Raw genomic sequence first — 14,595 nt, forward strand, 5'->3', positions numbered from 1 at the left:
CTCCAGGAGCAGTGGATTTGTATGTAGTGCAGGCATTGAACCCCAGTGATAACCCTGAAGGAAAAAAAAAAAAAGTCCTATGGCCATCATTAAGTGAGCTAGTCTCTTGCCTTTTCCCAGTTCCTTCTCTCTCTTTTTTTTAAATTTATTTTTATTTTTCTGTATTTTCCCCTTTTGTTGCCCTTGTTGTTTATCGTTGTTGTTATTGTTGTTGTTGTTGGATAAGACAGAGAGAAATGGAGGGGGGGGAAGACAGAGAGGGAAGAGACAGACACCTGCAGACCTGCTTCACTGCATGTGAAGCAACCCCCCTGCAGGTGAGGAGCTGGGGGCTCAAACCAGGATCCTTATGCTGGTCCTTGCGTTTTGCACCATGTGTGCTTAAACCACTGTGCCACCAACCAGCTCCCTCCTTTTTTTTTTTTAACCAGAGAACTGAACAGCTTTGGGTTATGATAGTGCAGGAGTCTCTCTTTGCATAACCATTATGCTATCTACTCCTGCCCAGTAGTCTCTTTATTGTTTGATAAGCTCTTGGACTTTCTCCCAGTAAAAGTGTTTCAATGTCACTTGTTGCATCCAAGCCAGTATTAGGTTTACAGAGACTGGCCTTGAGTGACAGAATAAATAGACCTAGGGTTTTACTAGGGTCTAAGTTAACTTCAAGGTTTTTTTTTTTTTGCATTTATTTGTTTGATGATCTGAATAAAGGTTGACATTGTGATAACTGTCCTTTACTTGATATACATATATGCATTTTTTTTTTTGCCAGTATATCTCTTGGCCAATTGCATACTTGGCCAAGTACTTCTTGATTCCATGCTGACCTCCAAGGACAAATGACCTTGCCAGGAACCTCACCTCTTCAGAGTCCTATCCTACTAGGGAAAGATGGATTAACCTGCATGTCCATGTCCAGCAGAGAAGCAATTACAGAAGCCAGACCTTCCACCTTCTGCACTCCAAAGAGAATTTTGGTCCATAATCCTAGAGGGTGCAAGTGATAGGGGAAGATGACTGAGAGATCTGGACCCCAATTCCACAGGGACCTGAAACATTTGTCACCAAGAATCTGTTTTTACACTATCACTGAAAGGGAAGGAAATATGGAAAACACCAGAGGAAGTCAGACACTGTTTCTTTTATCTGAGAAAGAGGAGGAAAAAGGGAGGACACTGGAAACTAGTAATAGACATAGGTGTGACTTAGGAAGGAAGTGAAGATAGGACTGTACAAGTGAATAAAAATGGGATATGGATATATAGTCAACCTATATCTGTGACTTGGGGAGAATTACTGTAGTTTCTGTTGGAGGAGGATGGGGACACAGAACTCTGGTGATGGAAGTGGTGTGGAATTATATCTCTATTATAATTCTGTAAATCAGTATTAAATCACTAATAAAAACTATATGTATGTGTCTGATTAGAAACAATAAAGTAGCGGGGGCCAGTTGGTGGTACACCTGGTTGCGTGCACATTACAATGTGCATGCAACCAGGTTCAAGCCTCCAGTCCCCACCTGCAGAGAGAAAGCTTTGAGAGTGATGAAGCAGGGTTGCAGGTATCTTTCTGCCTCTCTCCTCTATTTCTATTTCTTGATTTCTAGCTATCTCTATCCAAAAAATAAACAAAGATAACAAAAAAATAAAGTATCAAAGAAGGTTAAAAAAAGTTCTTTGTGACTATGGGTGCTAATCCTTTTAACTACTCATATTCTGATGTCTTTGTATGCATTCATCTGTATTTAATAACAACAACAAAAAAACTTCCCATCAGAAAGTTATTTTACATCACACATAAGTACAATATGCTAGTTAGTTACTTCTTTCCTCAGTATTGTTTTGAAGTGTCATTCTTTCTGAAGATAAAAAAATACTGAAATGAAGCCTGGCAGATAGCATAATGGTTATGCAAAAAATGTTAATGCCAGAGGCTCTAAGGTCTCAGGTTCAGTCTCCAGCACTGTTATAACTCAGTTGAACAGTGCTCTGGTAAAATAAAAAATAAAACACACAGGAGTCGGGCAGTAGCACAGTGGGTTAAGCACACGTGGCGCAAAGCTCAAGGACCAACGTAAGGATCCGGTTCCAGCTCCCGGCTTCCCACCTGCAGGGGAGTCACTTCACAGGCGGTGAAGCAGGTCTACAGGTGTCTATCTTTCTCTCCCCCTCTGTTTTCCCCTCCTCTCCATTTCTCTCTGTCCTATCCAAGAACAACAACATCAATAACAAGAACAATAATAACTACAACAATAAAACAAGGGCAACAAAAGGAAATATTTAAAAAAATTAAAAAATAAATAAAACACAAAACCTAAATGTAGCTACCTATGCAATAAAGAAGGTAAAATGTAAATTGCATCCAAGGTTATTGCTGGGTCTTGCTGCCAGCACTATGAATAAACCATCCCTGGGGGTCAGTTTTGTACCCCTCCATACTTTATTTGATAGGAGAGAAATTGAGAGGGGTGGGGGAGATAGAAAGAGAGCCACCTGTAGACCTGTATCACTGCTCATGAAGCATCCCTTTTGCATAGTATTGTGCACATTCAACTGGGTATATCACTGGCTTTTTTTTTTCTCCTTGATAGGGATTTCTCTCTCTAGCTAATTTTTTTCAGACAGGAAAATGGCAGATAAAGACACTACAGCTATGGTCTGGGAGGTAGCACAGTGGATAAAGCACAGGACTCTCAAGCATGAGTTCAATCCCCGGCACCACATGTATCAGAGTGATATCTGGTTCTTTTTCTCTCTACCTATCTTCTTCACAAATAAATAAACAAAATATTTAAAAAGAAAGAAAGAAAGAAAGAAAGGAAGGAAAAAAGAAAAGAGGGCACCAAAGTAAAAACCCTGTGGTGAGGGGTAGACATGCAGCTTCCTGGGCCAGTGGGGAGTGGGAGTGGATGGGAGGGATGGGTCACAGTCTTTTGGTGGTGGGAATGGTGTTTATGTACACTCCTAGTAAAATATAGTCATATAAATCACTAGTTAATATGAAAGGGGGGAAATTAATTGTATGTCTCGAAGTTTTTTAAAACACAAACTGAATCTTTTTAATATATAGGCTGTGTAATTGATATGCAGACTCTCTCAAAAGCCTAGACCAAGTAGATCAGAAGCAACCAATAGCACAGCTATATACAAGATACTGGGTACTGTACAGCAAACCCTAACAAAAGGACTTTTCAAAGTTAACCCAATTACCAATTAATGTGATGACAACATTAACTATCGATTGTCTTTTTGAACCCTAAGACAGCAGGAACCTCACATCTCCACTATAGAGCCTCTACTTCCCCCAGTCCTAGAACCCTTGGATAGGGCCCACTTTCCCGTTTGCCTCTCCCAATCCATATCAAATAATATTGCATCTGCTGATCACAACCTAACCAATGCAACAATGGCCACCTCAACATGCTTCACTTCAGACTGTGTCCAGAGACTTCATGTGTAGAATGACAACCCTTCAGCTTCATTACTCGGGTGAGACCTTTCCTTTCATAGCATTCTCTAATTTCATCTCAGGTGGTTCACTTTCTAAAAAAGTCCCCAAACCTAGATATACACCAGTTTCTGTGAGAGAGAGCATATGTTCACACGTATCCATAAACTACTGCAAAATATATACCTGAAAGCAGAAGTACACTAGAGTTTGCAGTGAGTACCCCCCTAACACTAACACTTCCTCTCCACTATTCCAAGCTTTGGGTCCATGATTGCTCAACAATTTGTTTGGCTTCGTATGTTAACTCTCTTTTCAGTCACCAGGTTCCAGATGTCATCAGGATGCCGGCCAGGCTTCCCTGGACTGAAGACCCCACCAATGTGTCCTGGAGCTCCCCTTCCCCAGAGACCCACCCTACTAGGGAAAGAGAGAGGCAGACTGGGAGTATGGACCGACCAGTCAACGCCCATGTTCAGCGGGGAAGCAATTACAGAAGCCAGACCTTCTATCTTCTGCAACCCACAATGACCCTGGGTCCATGCTCCCAGAGGGATAGAGAATGGGAAAGCTATCAGGGGAGGGGGTGGGATATGGAGATTGGGTGGTGGGAATTGTGTGGAGATGTACCCCTCCTACCCTATGGTTTTGTTAATTAATCCTTTCTTAAATAAAAAAGAAAAAAAAAGAAAAAAAGGAAGAAAGAAAAGACAGTATAACACTGGGGCCAGGCAGTGGCACAGGTTAAGGACACATAATATGAAGCCCCCACTCCCCACCTACAGGGGGAAGGAAGCTTCACTAGCGGAGAAGCAGGTCTGCAGGTATCTTTCTCTCTCCCTATCTCCCTCTCCTCTCTCAATTTGTCTTATCCAATAAAATGGAAAAAAAAAAAAATGGCTGCCAGGAACAGTGGATTTGTGGTGCCAGCTCCAAGCCTGGAGGAAAAAAAGGCACTATAGCACTGCAGCTTCCCCCAATGCGGTGGAGCTCAGACTTGAATTTGGGTTGCACACATGGCAAAATAGACAACCTCCCAAATGAGCTACTTTGTCAGCCTGAAAATACGTACTCTTAATGAAGATTACCTCAAATCACTACATATTTGAAAATCACTGTTTTTAAACAAGTTGATTACTATAGTTTTTTTTAGCCAATACTATGCAATAGCTAGGACTGACTCCTCTATTTTAAAGAGTCCTATAAAATACTTGCATATGCCAGAAAACTCTGAGCTATAACTAGAATGTATACTAGATACATTTGTTTTATTTGCACTTAAGCAAAAAAAGAGTGCTATTTATAACAGTGTATATCTCGTAAATAATTTTAAGGTAAAAAATTATATTGAAACAAAAGTCTAAATGAACCAGAAGTTCACATATTATTAAATAAAACCTTATAGTTAGAATAGAGAATCAGCATTAATTGTACAGTGAAAAAAATGTTAACTATAATACTGTTTCAAAGTACTTTTATATACATTTCTCAGTTGGTATTCTTGAATCTTCAAAGAAAAAAAAAGGAGCTATTAGACCCTTTTGCAGAGAATTTCATTTACAGAATAAAATTCAAAATTAGATGAGATTATAAGAAGAAATTTCTGTATTAGCAAATATGATAGCTGGGACTCCAGAGTGTCAGATGCAAAAGATGAACAAGCACAAAAGCAGCTAGAGATAATATCACAATAGCTTATATAGTAGATAACCTAAAACAAATACAGCTTAGTTTAGGAAGGTAATGCGTCTTGGTAAACAGACATGTGTTAACTTAGATCCAATGAAATCCCTAGAACAGAGCTTGTACTGAGAATGTATTCGAATCACCTAGGTAGCTTTTTCAAAACATGCCCTGGCCTCACCTGAGATCTGCTGAGCAGAAACAGACTTGTTTCTGGAGGGGGTGGAGTTTGGGGGGAGGGAGGCTTAACAAGAAAATCAAACACACCCCTGATTAAGAATTATAGCCCTAAAACATGAAGTAGAAAAAATCTCGGCACACATCTAGTGAAGCAATCCAAAAATGTAGGTACAGGCATGGGCTGAATGGTAGATAAACTAGGCAAAAGAATACTAACTGTATGTAACTCCTTTCTCTGACATTTTAAAAAAATCTTATCTCACTACAATAACTAAGGGGAAAGCATATAGGGATAGCCTTCAATCTCACTGATTTATGTGAAAAGTAAATAATTTGTAAAATTAATACTTTAATTGGCATCAGTAATATTTCTTAAAATATAGAACACAATGTGTTGGCAACGTGAGAATCATGGACTAGATGGAGGATTTTCCTCAGAGATGACAGATAAACTGCCAGAAACCTAAGGGAGCAAACAGAGCTAAGATGATGTACTTTCCCAAATACAATCTCAATTCACTTTAGAGAAAAAGAAATAAGATCTATTCTTCTTTCCTCAAACCTAAGAACCCAAATGAATCATGGTGATGTTTTACTTAGTTGTTTTTCCTTTTCTAATTATTATTAAATTTTAATAAGAATTATCATTTCTTAATGTAGATAGAACTGCACTCAATTAACAAAGAAGCAAAGATAATTTAAACCAATGTCTACAAGGACAGAAAAAGATTAAAACACAAGACGTAAAAGAGAGCAAATAAAGGGTAAGTGATATCACTTAAATGAGTAAAGGACACATGATTTAGCTGAGCATTTTTTATTTAGTTTTTTCCAGAACACTTGCTCTGGCTTAAGTAGACAAAAGAGAAATAATAGTATTAGCACTGCTTCCAAATATCACTGTTGAGTTCTACTTCCCCATGTTTAAATATATACAAAACCACTTCTAATTGTTTAAAGGTAAATAAGCATCTCTCTTACATATTCCTGAAACATAAATTTTCTATCTAGCCTATTACAATAGATATTATAGTTCCATAAAATTCTAGAATTATCATGAGACTTAATATTTAAGCGCTAAAAATGTCTAATAGTTCCTACTGCTTAGATATCTAATCCCAAAACAGTCCCACTGAAAAGGAAAACTAAACTTTATGAGCATTCACTATTTCATCAGTTCCTGGTAATAAGACTTTGCCCTAGTCATTCCTTTTTTTAAATAAGGGAGACAGAACTGAAATAGAAAATAATCCAGGTCTATCAAAGTCTGAAGTCCTACTTTACTGCAACATATTAGACTAAGAAGCCAATTTAAGGGAGTTGGGCGGTAGCCTAGCGGGTTAAGCGCACACCGCACAAAGCACAAGGACCTGTGTAAGGATCCAGGTTCCAGCTGTGTGGGGGGGGAGTCGCTTCACAGGCTGTGAAGTAGGTCTGCAGGTGTCTATCTTTCCCCCTCCTCTCTCCATTTCTCTCTGTCCTATCCAACAAGGACATCAATAACAATAATAACTACAACAATAAAACAACAAGGGCAACAGTTGGGGAATAAATTTTTTTAAAAAAGTCAATTAAGGGAACTTTCAAATGAGTATCTGATGCAGGCACGGCAAGGTTAAGTAAGAGATGTGAAAAATTTAAGCAAGAGATCTTATGGCTAGCACCCACTACCATGGGAAGGAAAGTAAATTTTGAAAATAAATTTGTTTTTGTTTTAACTTCCAGGATAGTAGGGGGGAAAAAAGTAAATATGTCCAAAATTATGAAATTACCTAACTGAATTAAAATGGATTAAGAGGACCAAATCATCTTATGATTTCCAGGTTTAAAAATAAAAGTTACAATATATCCATTTAAATATGAATTAAACAATTTTTAGTATACTCATGCAGTTACAGAAGATAAAACAAAAAGAAATAAATTCTGAGTTTCTTAAATTGTATTTGAGACAGGCATCACACTCCAGATGTTCCCAATTATGATTCATTCTGGCTCCTCCCTAGTCATTTCACACATTTCTCTTCACCGTGACTATATCACTTTTTTCCCTTTTCTCCCCCCACCCCACCCCCATTCTAGAGCACTGGCTCTTGATGGTGCTATGGTCTGAATCTTGGATTCTCAAGTATGAAAGTTGTTTTTCACTATACCACTTTTTCCTCCCCTCCCTCCCCAACTCACCGGCTTTCTAGAGCACTGCTCAGCTCTGGCTTTTGATGGTGCTACGGTCTGAACCTGGGACCTTGGATTCTCAAGTATGAAAGTTATTTTATATAGCCATTATGTTATCTGGGGGGGGGGATTATATGGTCTTATTTTATACCACTGATTATCACTTTTTTCATGCATATTTCTGATGCAACCTTCATGTTTACACTTAAAAACTTTTACTTAGAAAAAAGGCATTTGCTCTAGGTAACAATTCTTAACCTCCAACTCTATTACTACACTGATTATTGATTACATTACTAATCTACACCGATTTTCTCCCTTTTGTGAAAAGAAACAATTCTCTCAAAAATTCATACTACAGAGTGAGTAAAAAACAAGTCTGTGTACTTCCTAGTATGTGACAGTTATACTAAAGAAGACTATATTTTTTCATCTATATTAATAAAACCTCTTTTAACATATTTTCCCAAACAATACTATTTATGAGTAATCAGAACTATATACACACAAAAACATTTCACACTTTTTACCTGAGCAGTAGACTTTGAGTTCAGACATGAAAGAGCTAACTTCACTTATGCTAAACAAAATAGAATAAAAATACACAAGAGTAATGACTGCCAAACTATGAATACACTCTTTTTCAAAAAGCCTATTCTGATTAATAATGCCAAAAAAATCTAAGCTTACTTTAAAAAATAGAGACAATTTAACAGAACTCAAGCTGTGAAATCCTAAATCTAATAATTCACCCAAACTAAATTCAGACGTCATATTATTACACATGACACTTACATAATCTTGTTCCGGAGATCATAATTTGTTACTTCTACATTATACAGATCAAATATTCAACTACACAAATCTATTTACATATGACATCCGGTGAAAATGAGGAAATAAGTCTTAAATGTTTAGTGATCGATAAAAAGATCCTAATATTACTTTATTATAAAGAGAATCTAATCTAGACAATAAGAAACTAGGCATCTGTTACTTGTTCGATTAAACTGTTTTAAAACAAAATGGGAATTTAGTAAATCTTTTACTTTGTCTTTGCAAACATCTTTTTAATAAAAGTTGCTTGTCTTTTAAAACAACAGAACAGCTAGCAAGCTATTCTGAAGCATTTTAAATAGTCTCATTTAGCGCAACTCCAGAAAAGACAAAACAAAAAAATAATTACAATTTTCCATTCCTTTACATTTTATCTTCTTCAAAGGAATTGTGCCTTCACAATAGAACAACGCCTAGTGTCATTAAACAAGTTTATGTTGTATCACTTTTTTCAATGGCATATTCTATATAAATGATTATCTTGAAAGAAATACAAGCATTATATTAATGACATATCTTTATAAAGAATGGCTAAATTGTCAGCAGACTGGCGTGTGTGTGTGTGTGTTAGAATGTTTGCCAATCTTTACTACTTTCCATACAAAGTCTTTCTGAGAACCAACTCATCAACCACCCATCAACCTTTGCACTTTCAGCACGTTCTGAATTTATGAATTTACCAGATTATCTGCAAATTTGGGGTCACTGGAGTTTGGTAAAGGGAAAGTTCAAATTTTTAAACTACACTTGTATTTTTACATGAAAACCACAGACAAACTGAAATCAAATGTCATGTGAAACGCCCCGATTTCCTTTTCAACAGCAGAGCTCTGCTCTCTCTGCTCAACTATTTTAAAAAGTCCTTTCTTGCTTGTTTCCCACTTCCTCTTCTCTGCTCACACATCTAGTAAGGGGGCTCCGAGCCCGAGAGCTGAACCCCCTCCCCCCCCGGGTCAGCGGCCAGGCGGCTCCGAGGCCTTGTAGCTCCCGCCGCCAGGAAGCTCCCGGGAGAGATCAGGACTCGAACTCGGCCTCCAGACTCACCTCCCGACACTGCCAGGCGGACCCCAACCCCCGCGGCCCGGCCCCCTCTCTCGCCCTCTAAGCCATTTCTCCGCCACCTCCACACCCACCCCTCCACCGCATTTATTAACTGAAAAACAAGCATTTAGAGGACAGGCTGTTCTCACTCCTAGCCCACGGGCATCCATTCTCCCGCCACCCCACCCCCCACCCCCCGTCCCCCAACCACCTCCACTTCTGCTCATGTGAAATAACCAAGACGCTCCCTTAGTTCTCCATTTAAACCCCCCCATACTGTTGAAGCAAACGTATCCACAGAAAACCTGTGAAAACACCGGTGACTTAAGAAAAAAAGAAAGAAGGAAGGAAAAGAAAAAAGAACTGGCAGCGCCCCGAGTGCAGGTGTCAGCGCGACGCCGGCCGTTCCTGGGCCCTGGACGAGCACCAGCCCCAGGCGGAGCCAGAGCCGCTGCACGGCGTCGGGTTCCTCATTTCTGCTCTTCAGCCAAAAAACTCAGCACTTCGACAGAACTCGACGTTCCATCCCAGAGCCCTTCCGTCGTCCTGTGCTGAGACGAGGAATGGAAAGCCTTTCCCTAACGCTAAAAATCCAGTCCCGGGGAACTTCTCAGGTTCCCGCTCTCAGGAAGCGGCGGCAAGTCCCAGAGAGCGGCTCTGATTTTCTTCGCCAGCCCGGGTAGAAGACCAGCCGGCTGAGGCGAATTTCTTTTTATTTTCAAGGCCAAAAAAAAAAAAAAAAAAAAAAAAAGAACCACCGACTAAAGTCAGTAAGTAAGAGTCCCCGAAACTCTGGAGCAGCGAAAGCTCCATCCGCACCCGGCGGCAGCGCCGGGAACACTCACCCGAGGCCATGGCTGCTCGCCGCGTCGCCCGCTCCAAACGCCGGGACCGGAGGCCGCCGCCCTTCAGTCAGCCGGCCGTGGGACCTATGCCGGCGGGACCCCCAGTCCCCCAGTCCACCCCCGGGTCTCCTCCTCCTTCCCGCCCTCCTCCGGGCTTGCGGCTCACACCTTCCCACCCCCTTGATTCTCGCGCTCCGGTCACCCGGCGTCGCGGGTCCACAGGGAGCGCGAGCCAGGGGCAGGGGGCGGAGCGCGGCAGAGACCCGCGCTCGCCCCGCCAGGAGGCAGGCGGCCGGGCCGGAGGGGGATTTCCCACCGCTGACGCAGGGCCCGCGCCACCGCCTTCCTCGGGGGCGGGGGCGGGGGCGGCCCGTCCAGGAGGCCGACGCGCTCACGTCCGCACTTGGCGGCCCGCGCCCCGCCCCGCCCCGCGCAGCCCCGCCCCGCCCCGCCCCGCCCCGCGCAGCCCCCTTCCTCCCGGCAGGTCTGGCCCAGGGCCCGGGAGCCCGTCGGTTTTGCGGGAGCACCGGCTCCCGGAAGGTGACGGTCCGGTGCGTGCAAAAGCCGCGGGCTCCTGAAAAATCCCCCTCCTCCGGGTTCTTCTTCGGAGCGTGGTTTAAAGTTCAGGAGCGGGTGGGAGGGGCTGTGACGTCGAGAAAGGCCGCCCGCCCGGGACCACTTGGGGGTGGGCCCTCGCGGGCCGGGGGTTCGAGGGGCCGGGGTTTTCGCTGGGTGCTTCCCCTTCTTCCCGATTTCGCACATGCAAATCTCCGCCCCCGCGCCGCCGGGCGGGGCCGCCGCCTGAGCGAGCTAGCGAGTGCGGAAGCTGCCGTCGTCCGGATCAACTTACGTTCGTGTATTTACATAAGGGGTCTCCGTCCGTCTCCTTTTCCCTCGTTTATTCAGTTTCGAGGACGCTTTCCGCCCCGTGTTTTACCTGCGAGAGCTATTTGAACCGTAAGGTCCGCGCGCAGACTGGACCCTAAGTGAGCTCGAGGTGGATGTAGGGGTCTCTGTCGCGCACCTTGGCGGACACACCCCCGGGAAAAGGGGGCACGGAGCGAGCTCTCAGTGTGGAAGGCATCTACTCTAACAGTGTCTTTTGTGCGCTAAACACAAAAACACGTTAGCCTCGTTTAGAACGTGCCATTATCCTCATTTTACAAAGGAAGCGCTCGAGTTTCTGAGAAATTCACTTGTCCATACTTAGAATGCTAGTACAAAGAAAAGCAGAGTTTCAACTCAGAGTAGTCCGACTCCTAAATTCCGTGTTTTGTGTATATATAAATAATATGACCTCCCTATCCGTCATCCCCTCAGATAAGGGCAGGACGGGAATGTGGAATATCCACCTGTCATATAGGTCCCGGAAACAGCAGGGTTCAAATGGGGAAATGATTTAAAATAAAGGATCCTGCCATCCCTAATCTATCCCCTCAGCAAAACTGCAGGAAAGAACGAAAGTTTCGTTGTATTGCAAAATAAAAAGAATTCATCTTATATAGGCAGGCAGATACTTCTCTTTGGTTTTTGCCCAAAGGAGAAACAAGTAGGAGTTACATGCTGAAGCTAAGAGTGTTATGTTTAAAAATTGCCAGACACTGGAAGATGGGGCACCATCCTCCTTGATGTTCATATTTCAAAGAGATGGCTCTAAGGCCTCCAAGAAAGACCTTAAGATGGGTGCAAAACTGGCAAGAGGACTATTTAGCTTTTTTAATATATATATATATATATATATATATATCAAAAACATCTAACATTTGCAGTTTCAATTTGTCCTTTTATACAAGAGTAAACATTTTTAACTAAGCTAAAAAAAATTAAAATTCTATGCTTAGATTTGCCTTTAGAACTCCAAATGTAAGAGTGAACTAGGCACAGATATTTAGGGATCCATTAGGAGGGTGAGGGACAAATAAGAACTGAAAATGTGTTCCATGCATTTGCTTATATTCCACCTCCAGAAACTGATTTGGTTTTTATTTTCCCTTTTTGTTGCCCCCCCCCTTTTTTTTTACTGTTGTAGTTATTATTGTTGTTATTGATGTCTTCATTGTTGGATAAGACAGAGAAAAATGGAGAGAGGAGGGGAAGACGGGGAGAGAAAGATAGACACCTGCAGACCCGCTTCACCACTTGTGAGCAGCTCTCCTGCAGGTGGGGAGCCACAGGACTGATTTGGTTTTTATGTGCTTCTGAATTAAATACAATGTCAGACTAGTTACTTTTTAAAGTAAACATTTGTGCATTTATAAGAGAGAGTGTGTGTGTATGTGTGTGCAATTGCACACACGCATATGTGAACCAGATCATCTCTCTAACACTTTTGGAGTCCTAAAGGTAAATAAAAGCCTAGACTTTTAATTTTTTTATGTGAGAATATTTAATTTAAAAAAATTCACTGTGCCAGCTCCTGGGTCACCAGACTACTTATATAACCACTTTAATTTTTAAAGACTGACATTTTTTCTTTTTCTTTTTTGTTTTCTTTCTTTCTTTTTCTTTTTCTTTTTTACCAGAGCATTGTTCAGCTCTAGCTTATTGTGGTGCTGGGGACTGAACCTGGGACTTTGGAGCTCTTTGCATAACCATTATGCTATGTACCCTCACCCTACTGACACATTTTCATCTCCCACACTAGTGAACCAGAGGTGGAGCACTGGGTAGAGTGTTGAACTCTCAAGCATGGGGTCCTTAGCTTGGGTCCCATCATCTCATATACTAGGGTGATCTTCCCCCTTCCTCCTCCTCTCTTGCTCATAATTAATTTTTTTTAACTTCTACCACAAAAAGGATTTTTTTTTTTTTTTTTTTTTTAGAGACTACTTATTTTTGTTTTTTTTTAACCAGAGCACTGCTCAGCTCTGGCTTATGGTGGTTTGGGGGATTGAACCTGGGATATTGGAGCCTCAGGCAAGAGAAAGGACTACTTATGCCATATAACTAAGTTATGAATTTATGTCATCTCTATTAACACAAGATAAGAGAACTATATTGTTACTATAGTGCATGTGATGTTGGGAATCAAACCTCAGGACCTCTTGCATTAAAGTCCATTGCCCTTCCTGTTTCATCACCTCCTGGGCTTCTTACCTCATTTTTTAAAAGGTTTTTTCTTAAATCTTTCACTGTTTTTTAAATAGCTGAACCTTTTATTCCAATTGTTCTCTCTACATCTGAAAAATGAAAATGTTTTAATTGTGGAGGATGAATTTATGTAAGAGAAAAGGGTGATTACAAGATAAGATGAATGAACTAAATACAAGCACAAAAAGTAAATGGTGGGGTTTTTGTTTTTGTTTTTTTAGGACTTACATTGGGGGAAAAATACCAGAGAAATGATTTTCAGCTAGTTGTTGTGGATTATAAAGAATAGCACATGGTGTTTTTTTCCTCAGGGATTACAGTACTTAATACTGTTGATTTCATTCAACCAAGGCGCTTTAGGTGGTGGTATATACACTAGTAAAACAAAACAAAATATCTGTCTTCATACAACTATGTCCTACATGAGAGACATCAAGCACATTAGCAAATAAGATCCTCTAAGATACTATTATTGAAGCATTTTGCCTCTTTATTGCTATAAAAAAGGTGAGGCAATGAAGATGAAATGAGAGTGAAGGTGGGGAGTGTTTCTCTGAAGAGGCAACATCTGAACTGAGTCCTAAGTGACAAGATAGAAATCTCCACAAGATTCAAGGAAAGAACATTTCAGTTAGAAGAATAACAAGTACTGTTCTTCTTTGGGGAAGAATTTCTTTGAGAAATGGAAAGGTAAGAGCAGCTAATTAAACTGAATTAGGCTGAAGAGGTAAGCAGGGGCCAGATGATGTTAAGACTTCATAGTCCAGTATGACTTGAGAAGCTTTCTTCTAGGAGTAACCGAGGGTCTCAGGTGCCTCCCATCTTTTTTGTTTTCCCCATTGTTGCTGGGGCTTCACATTTTTTCAGCTAGAGAAAGTGAGGGGTTGGGCAAGAAAACCCAGCTTCCTCCAGTGTGGTAGGGGCCAGGCTCAAGCCTGAGTTGCCTGGCAGTAGTGAGGTGGGATAAGTACACGTGGCAGGAAAGGCAAGGACCGGTGTAGGGATCCGGGGTTTTGCCCCTGGCTCCCCACCTGAGGAGGGGGTCACTTCACAGGTGGTGAAGCAGGTCTGCAGGTGTCTATCTTTCTCTCCCCCTCTCTGTCTTTCCCTCCTCTCTTGATTTCTCTCTGTTCTATCCTACAACAGCAATGACAACAATAACAGTAATAACAATATCAAGGGCAGCAAAAATGGAAAAAGAATGGCTTCCAGGAGTAGTGGATTTGTAGTGCAGGCACCGAGCCCCAGTGATAACCCTGGAGGAAAAAAAAAACCTGAGTTTCCTGCATGGCAGAGC

General features: G+C 41.6%; 1 protein-coding gene across 1 annotated transcript in view; it reads right to left on the reverse strand.

Moving 5' to 3' along the window:
- The window catches only part of REL (REL proto-oncogene, NF-kB subunit), a 55,834-nt gene extending 45,172 nt beyond the window's left edge, over positions 1-10,662 (reverse strand). Inside the window, exon 1 of the mRNA XM_016195420.2 lies at positions 10,209-10,662. Coding sequence (XP_016050906.1) covers positions 10,209-10,218 — 10 coding nt within the window. The 5' untranslated portion in view covers positions 10,219-10,662. The remainder of the gene's footprint in view (positions 1-10,208) is intronic.
- Between the last annotated feature and the right edge of the window lie 3,933 nt (positions 10,663-14,595).

This window comes from Erinaceus europaeus, chromosome 3 (genome assembly GCF_950295315.1).
Source record: "Erinaceus europaeus chromosome 3, mEriEur2.1, whole genome shotgun sequence".
Lineage (NCBI taxonomy): Eukaryota > Metazoa > Chordata > Mammalia > Eulipotyphla > Erinaceidae > Erinaceus > Erinaceus europaeus.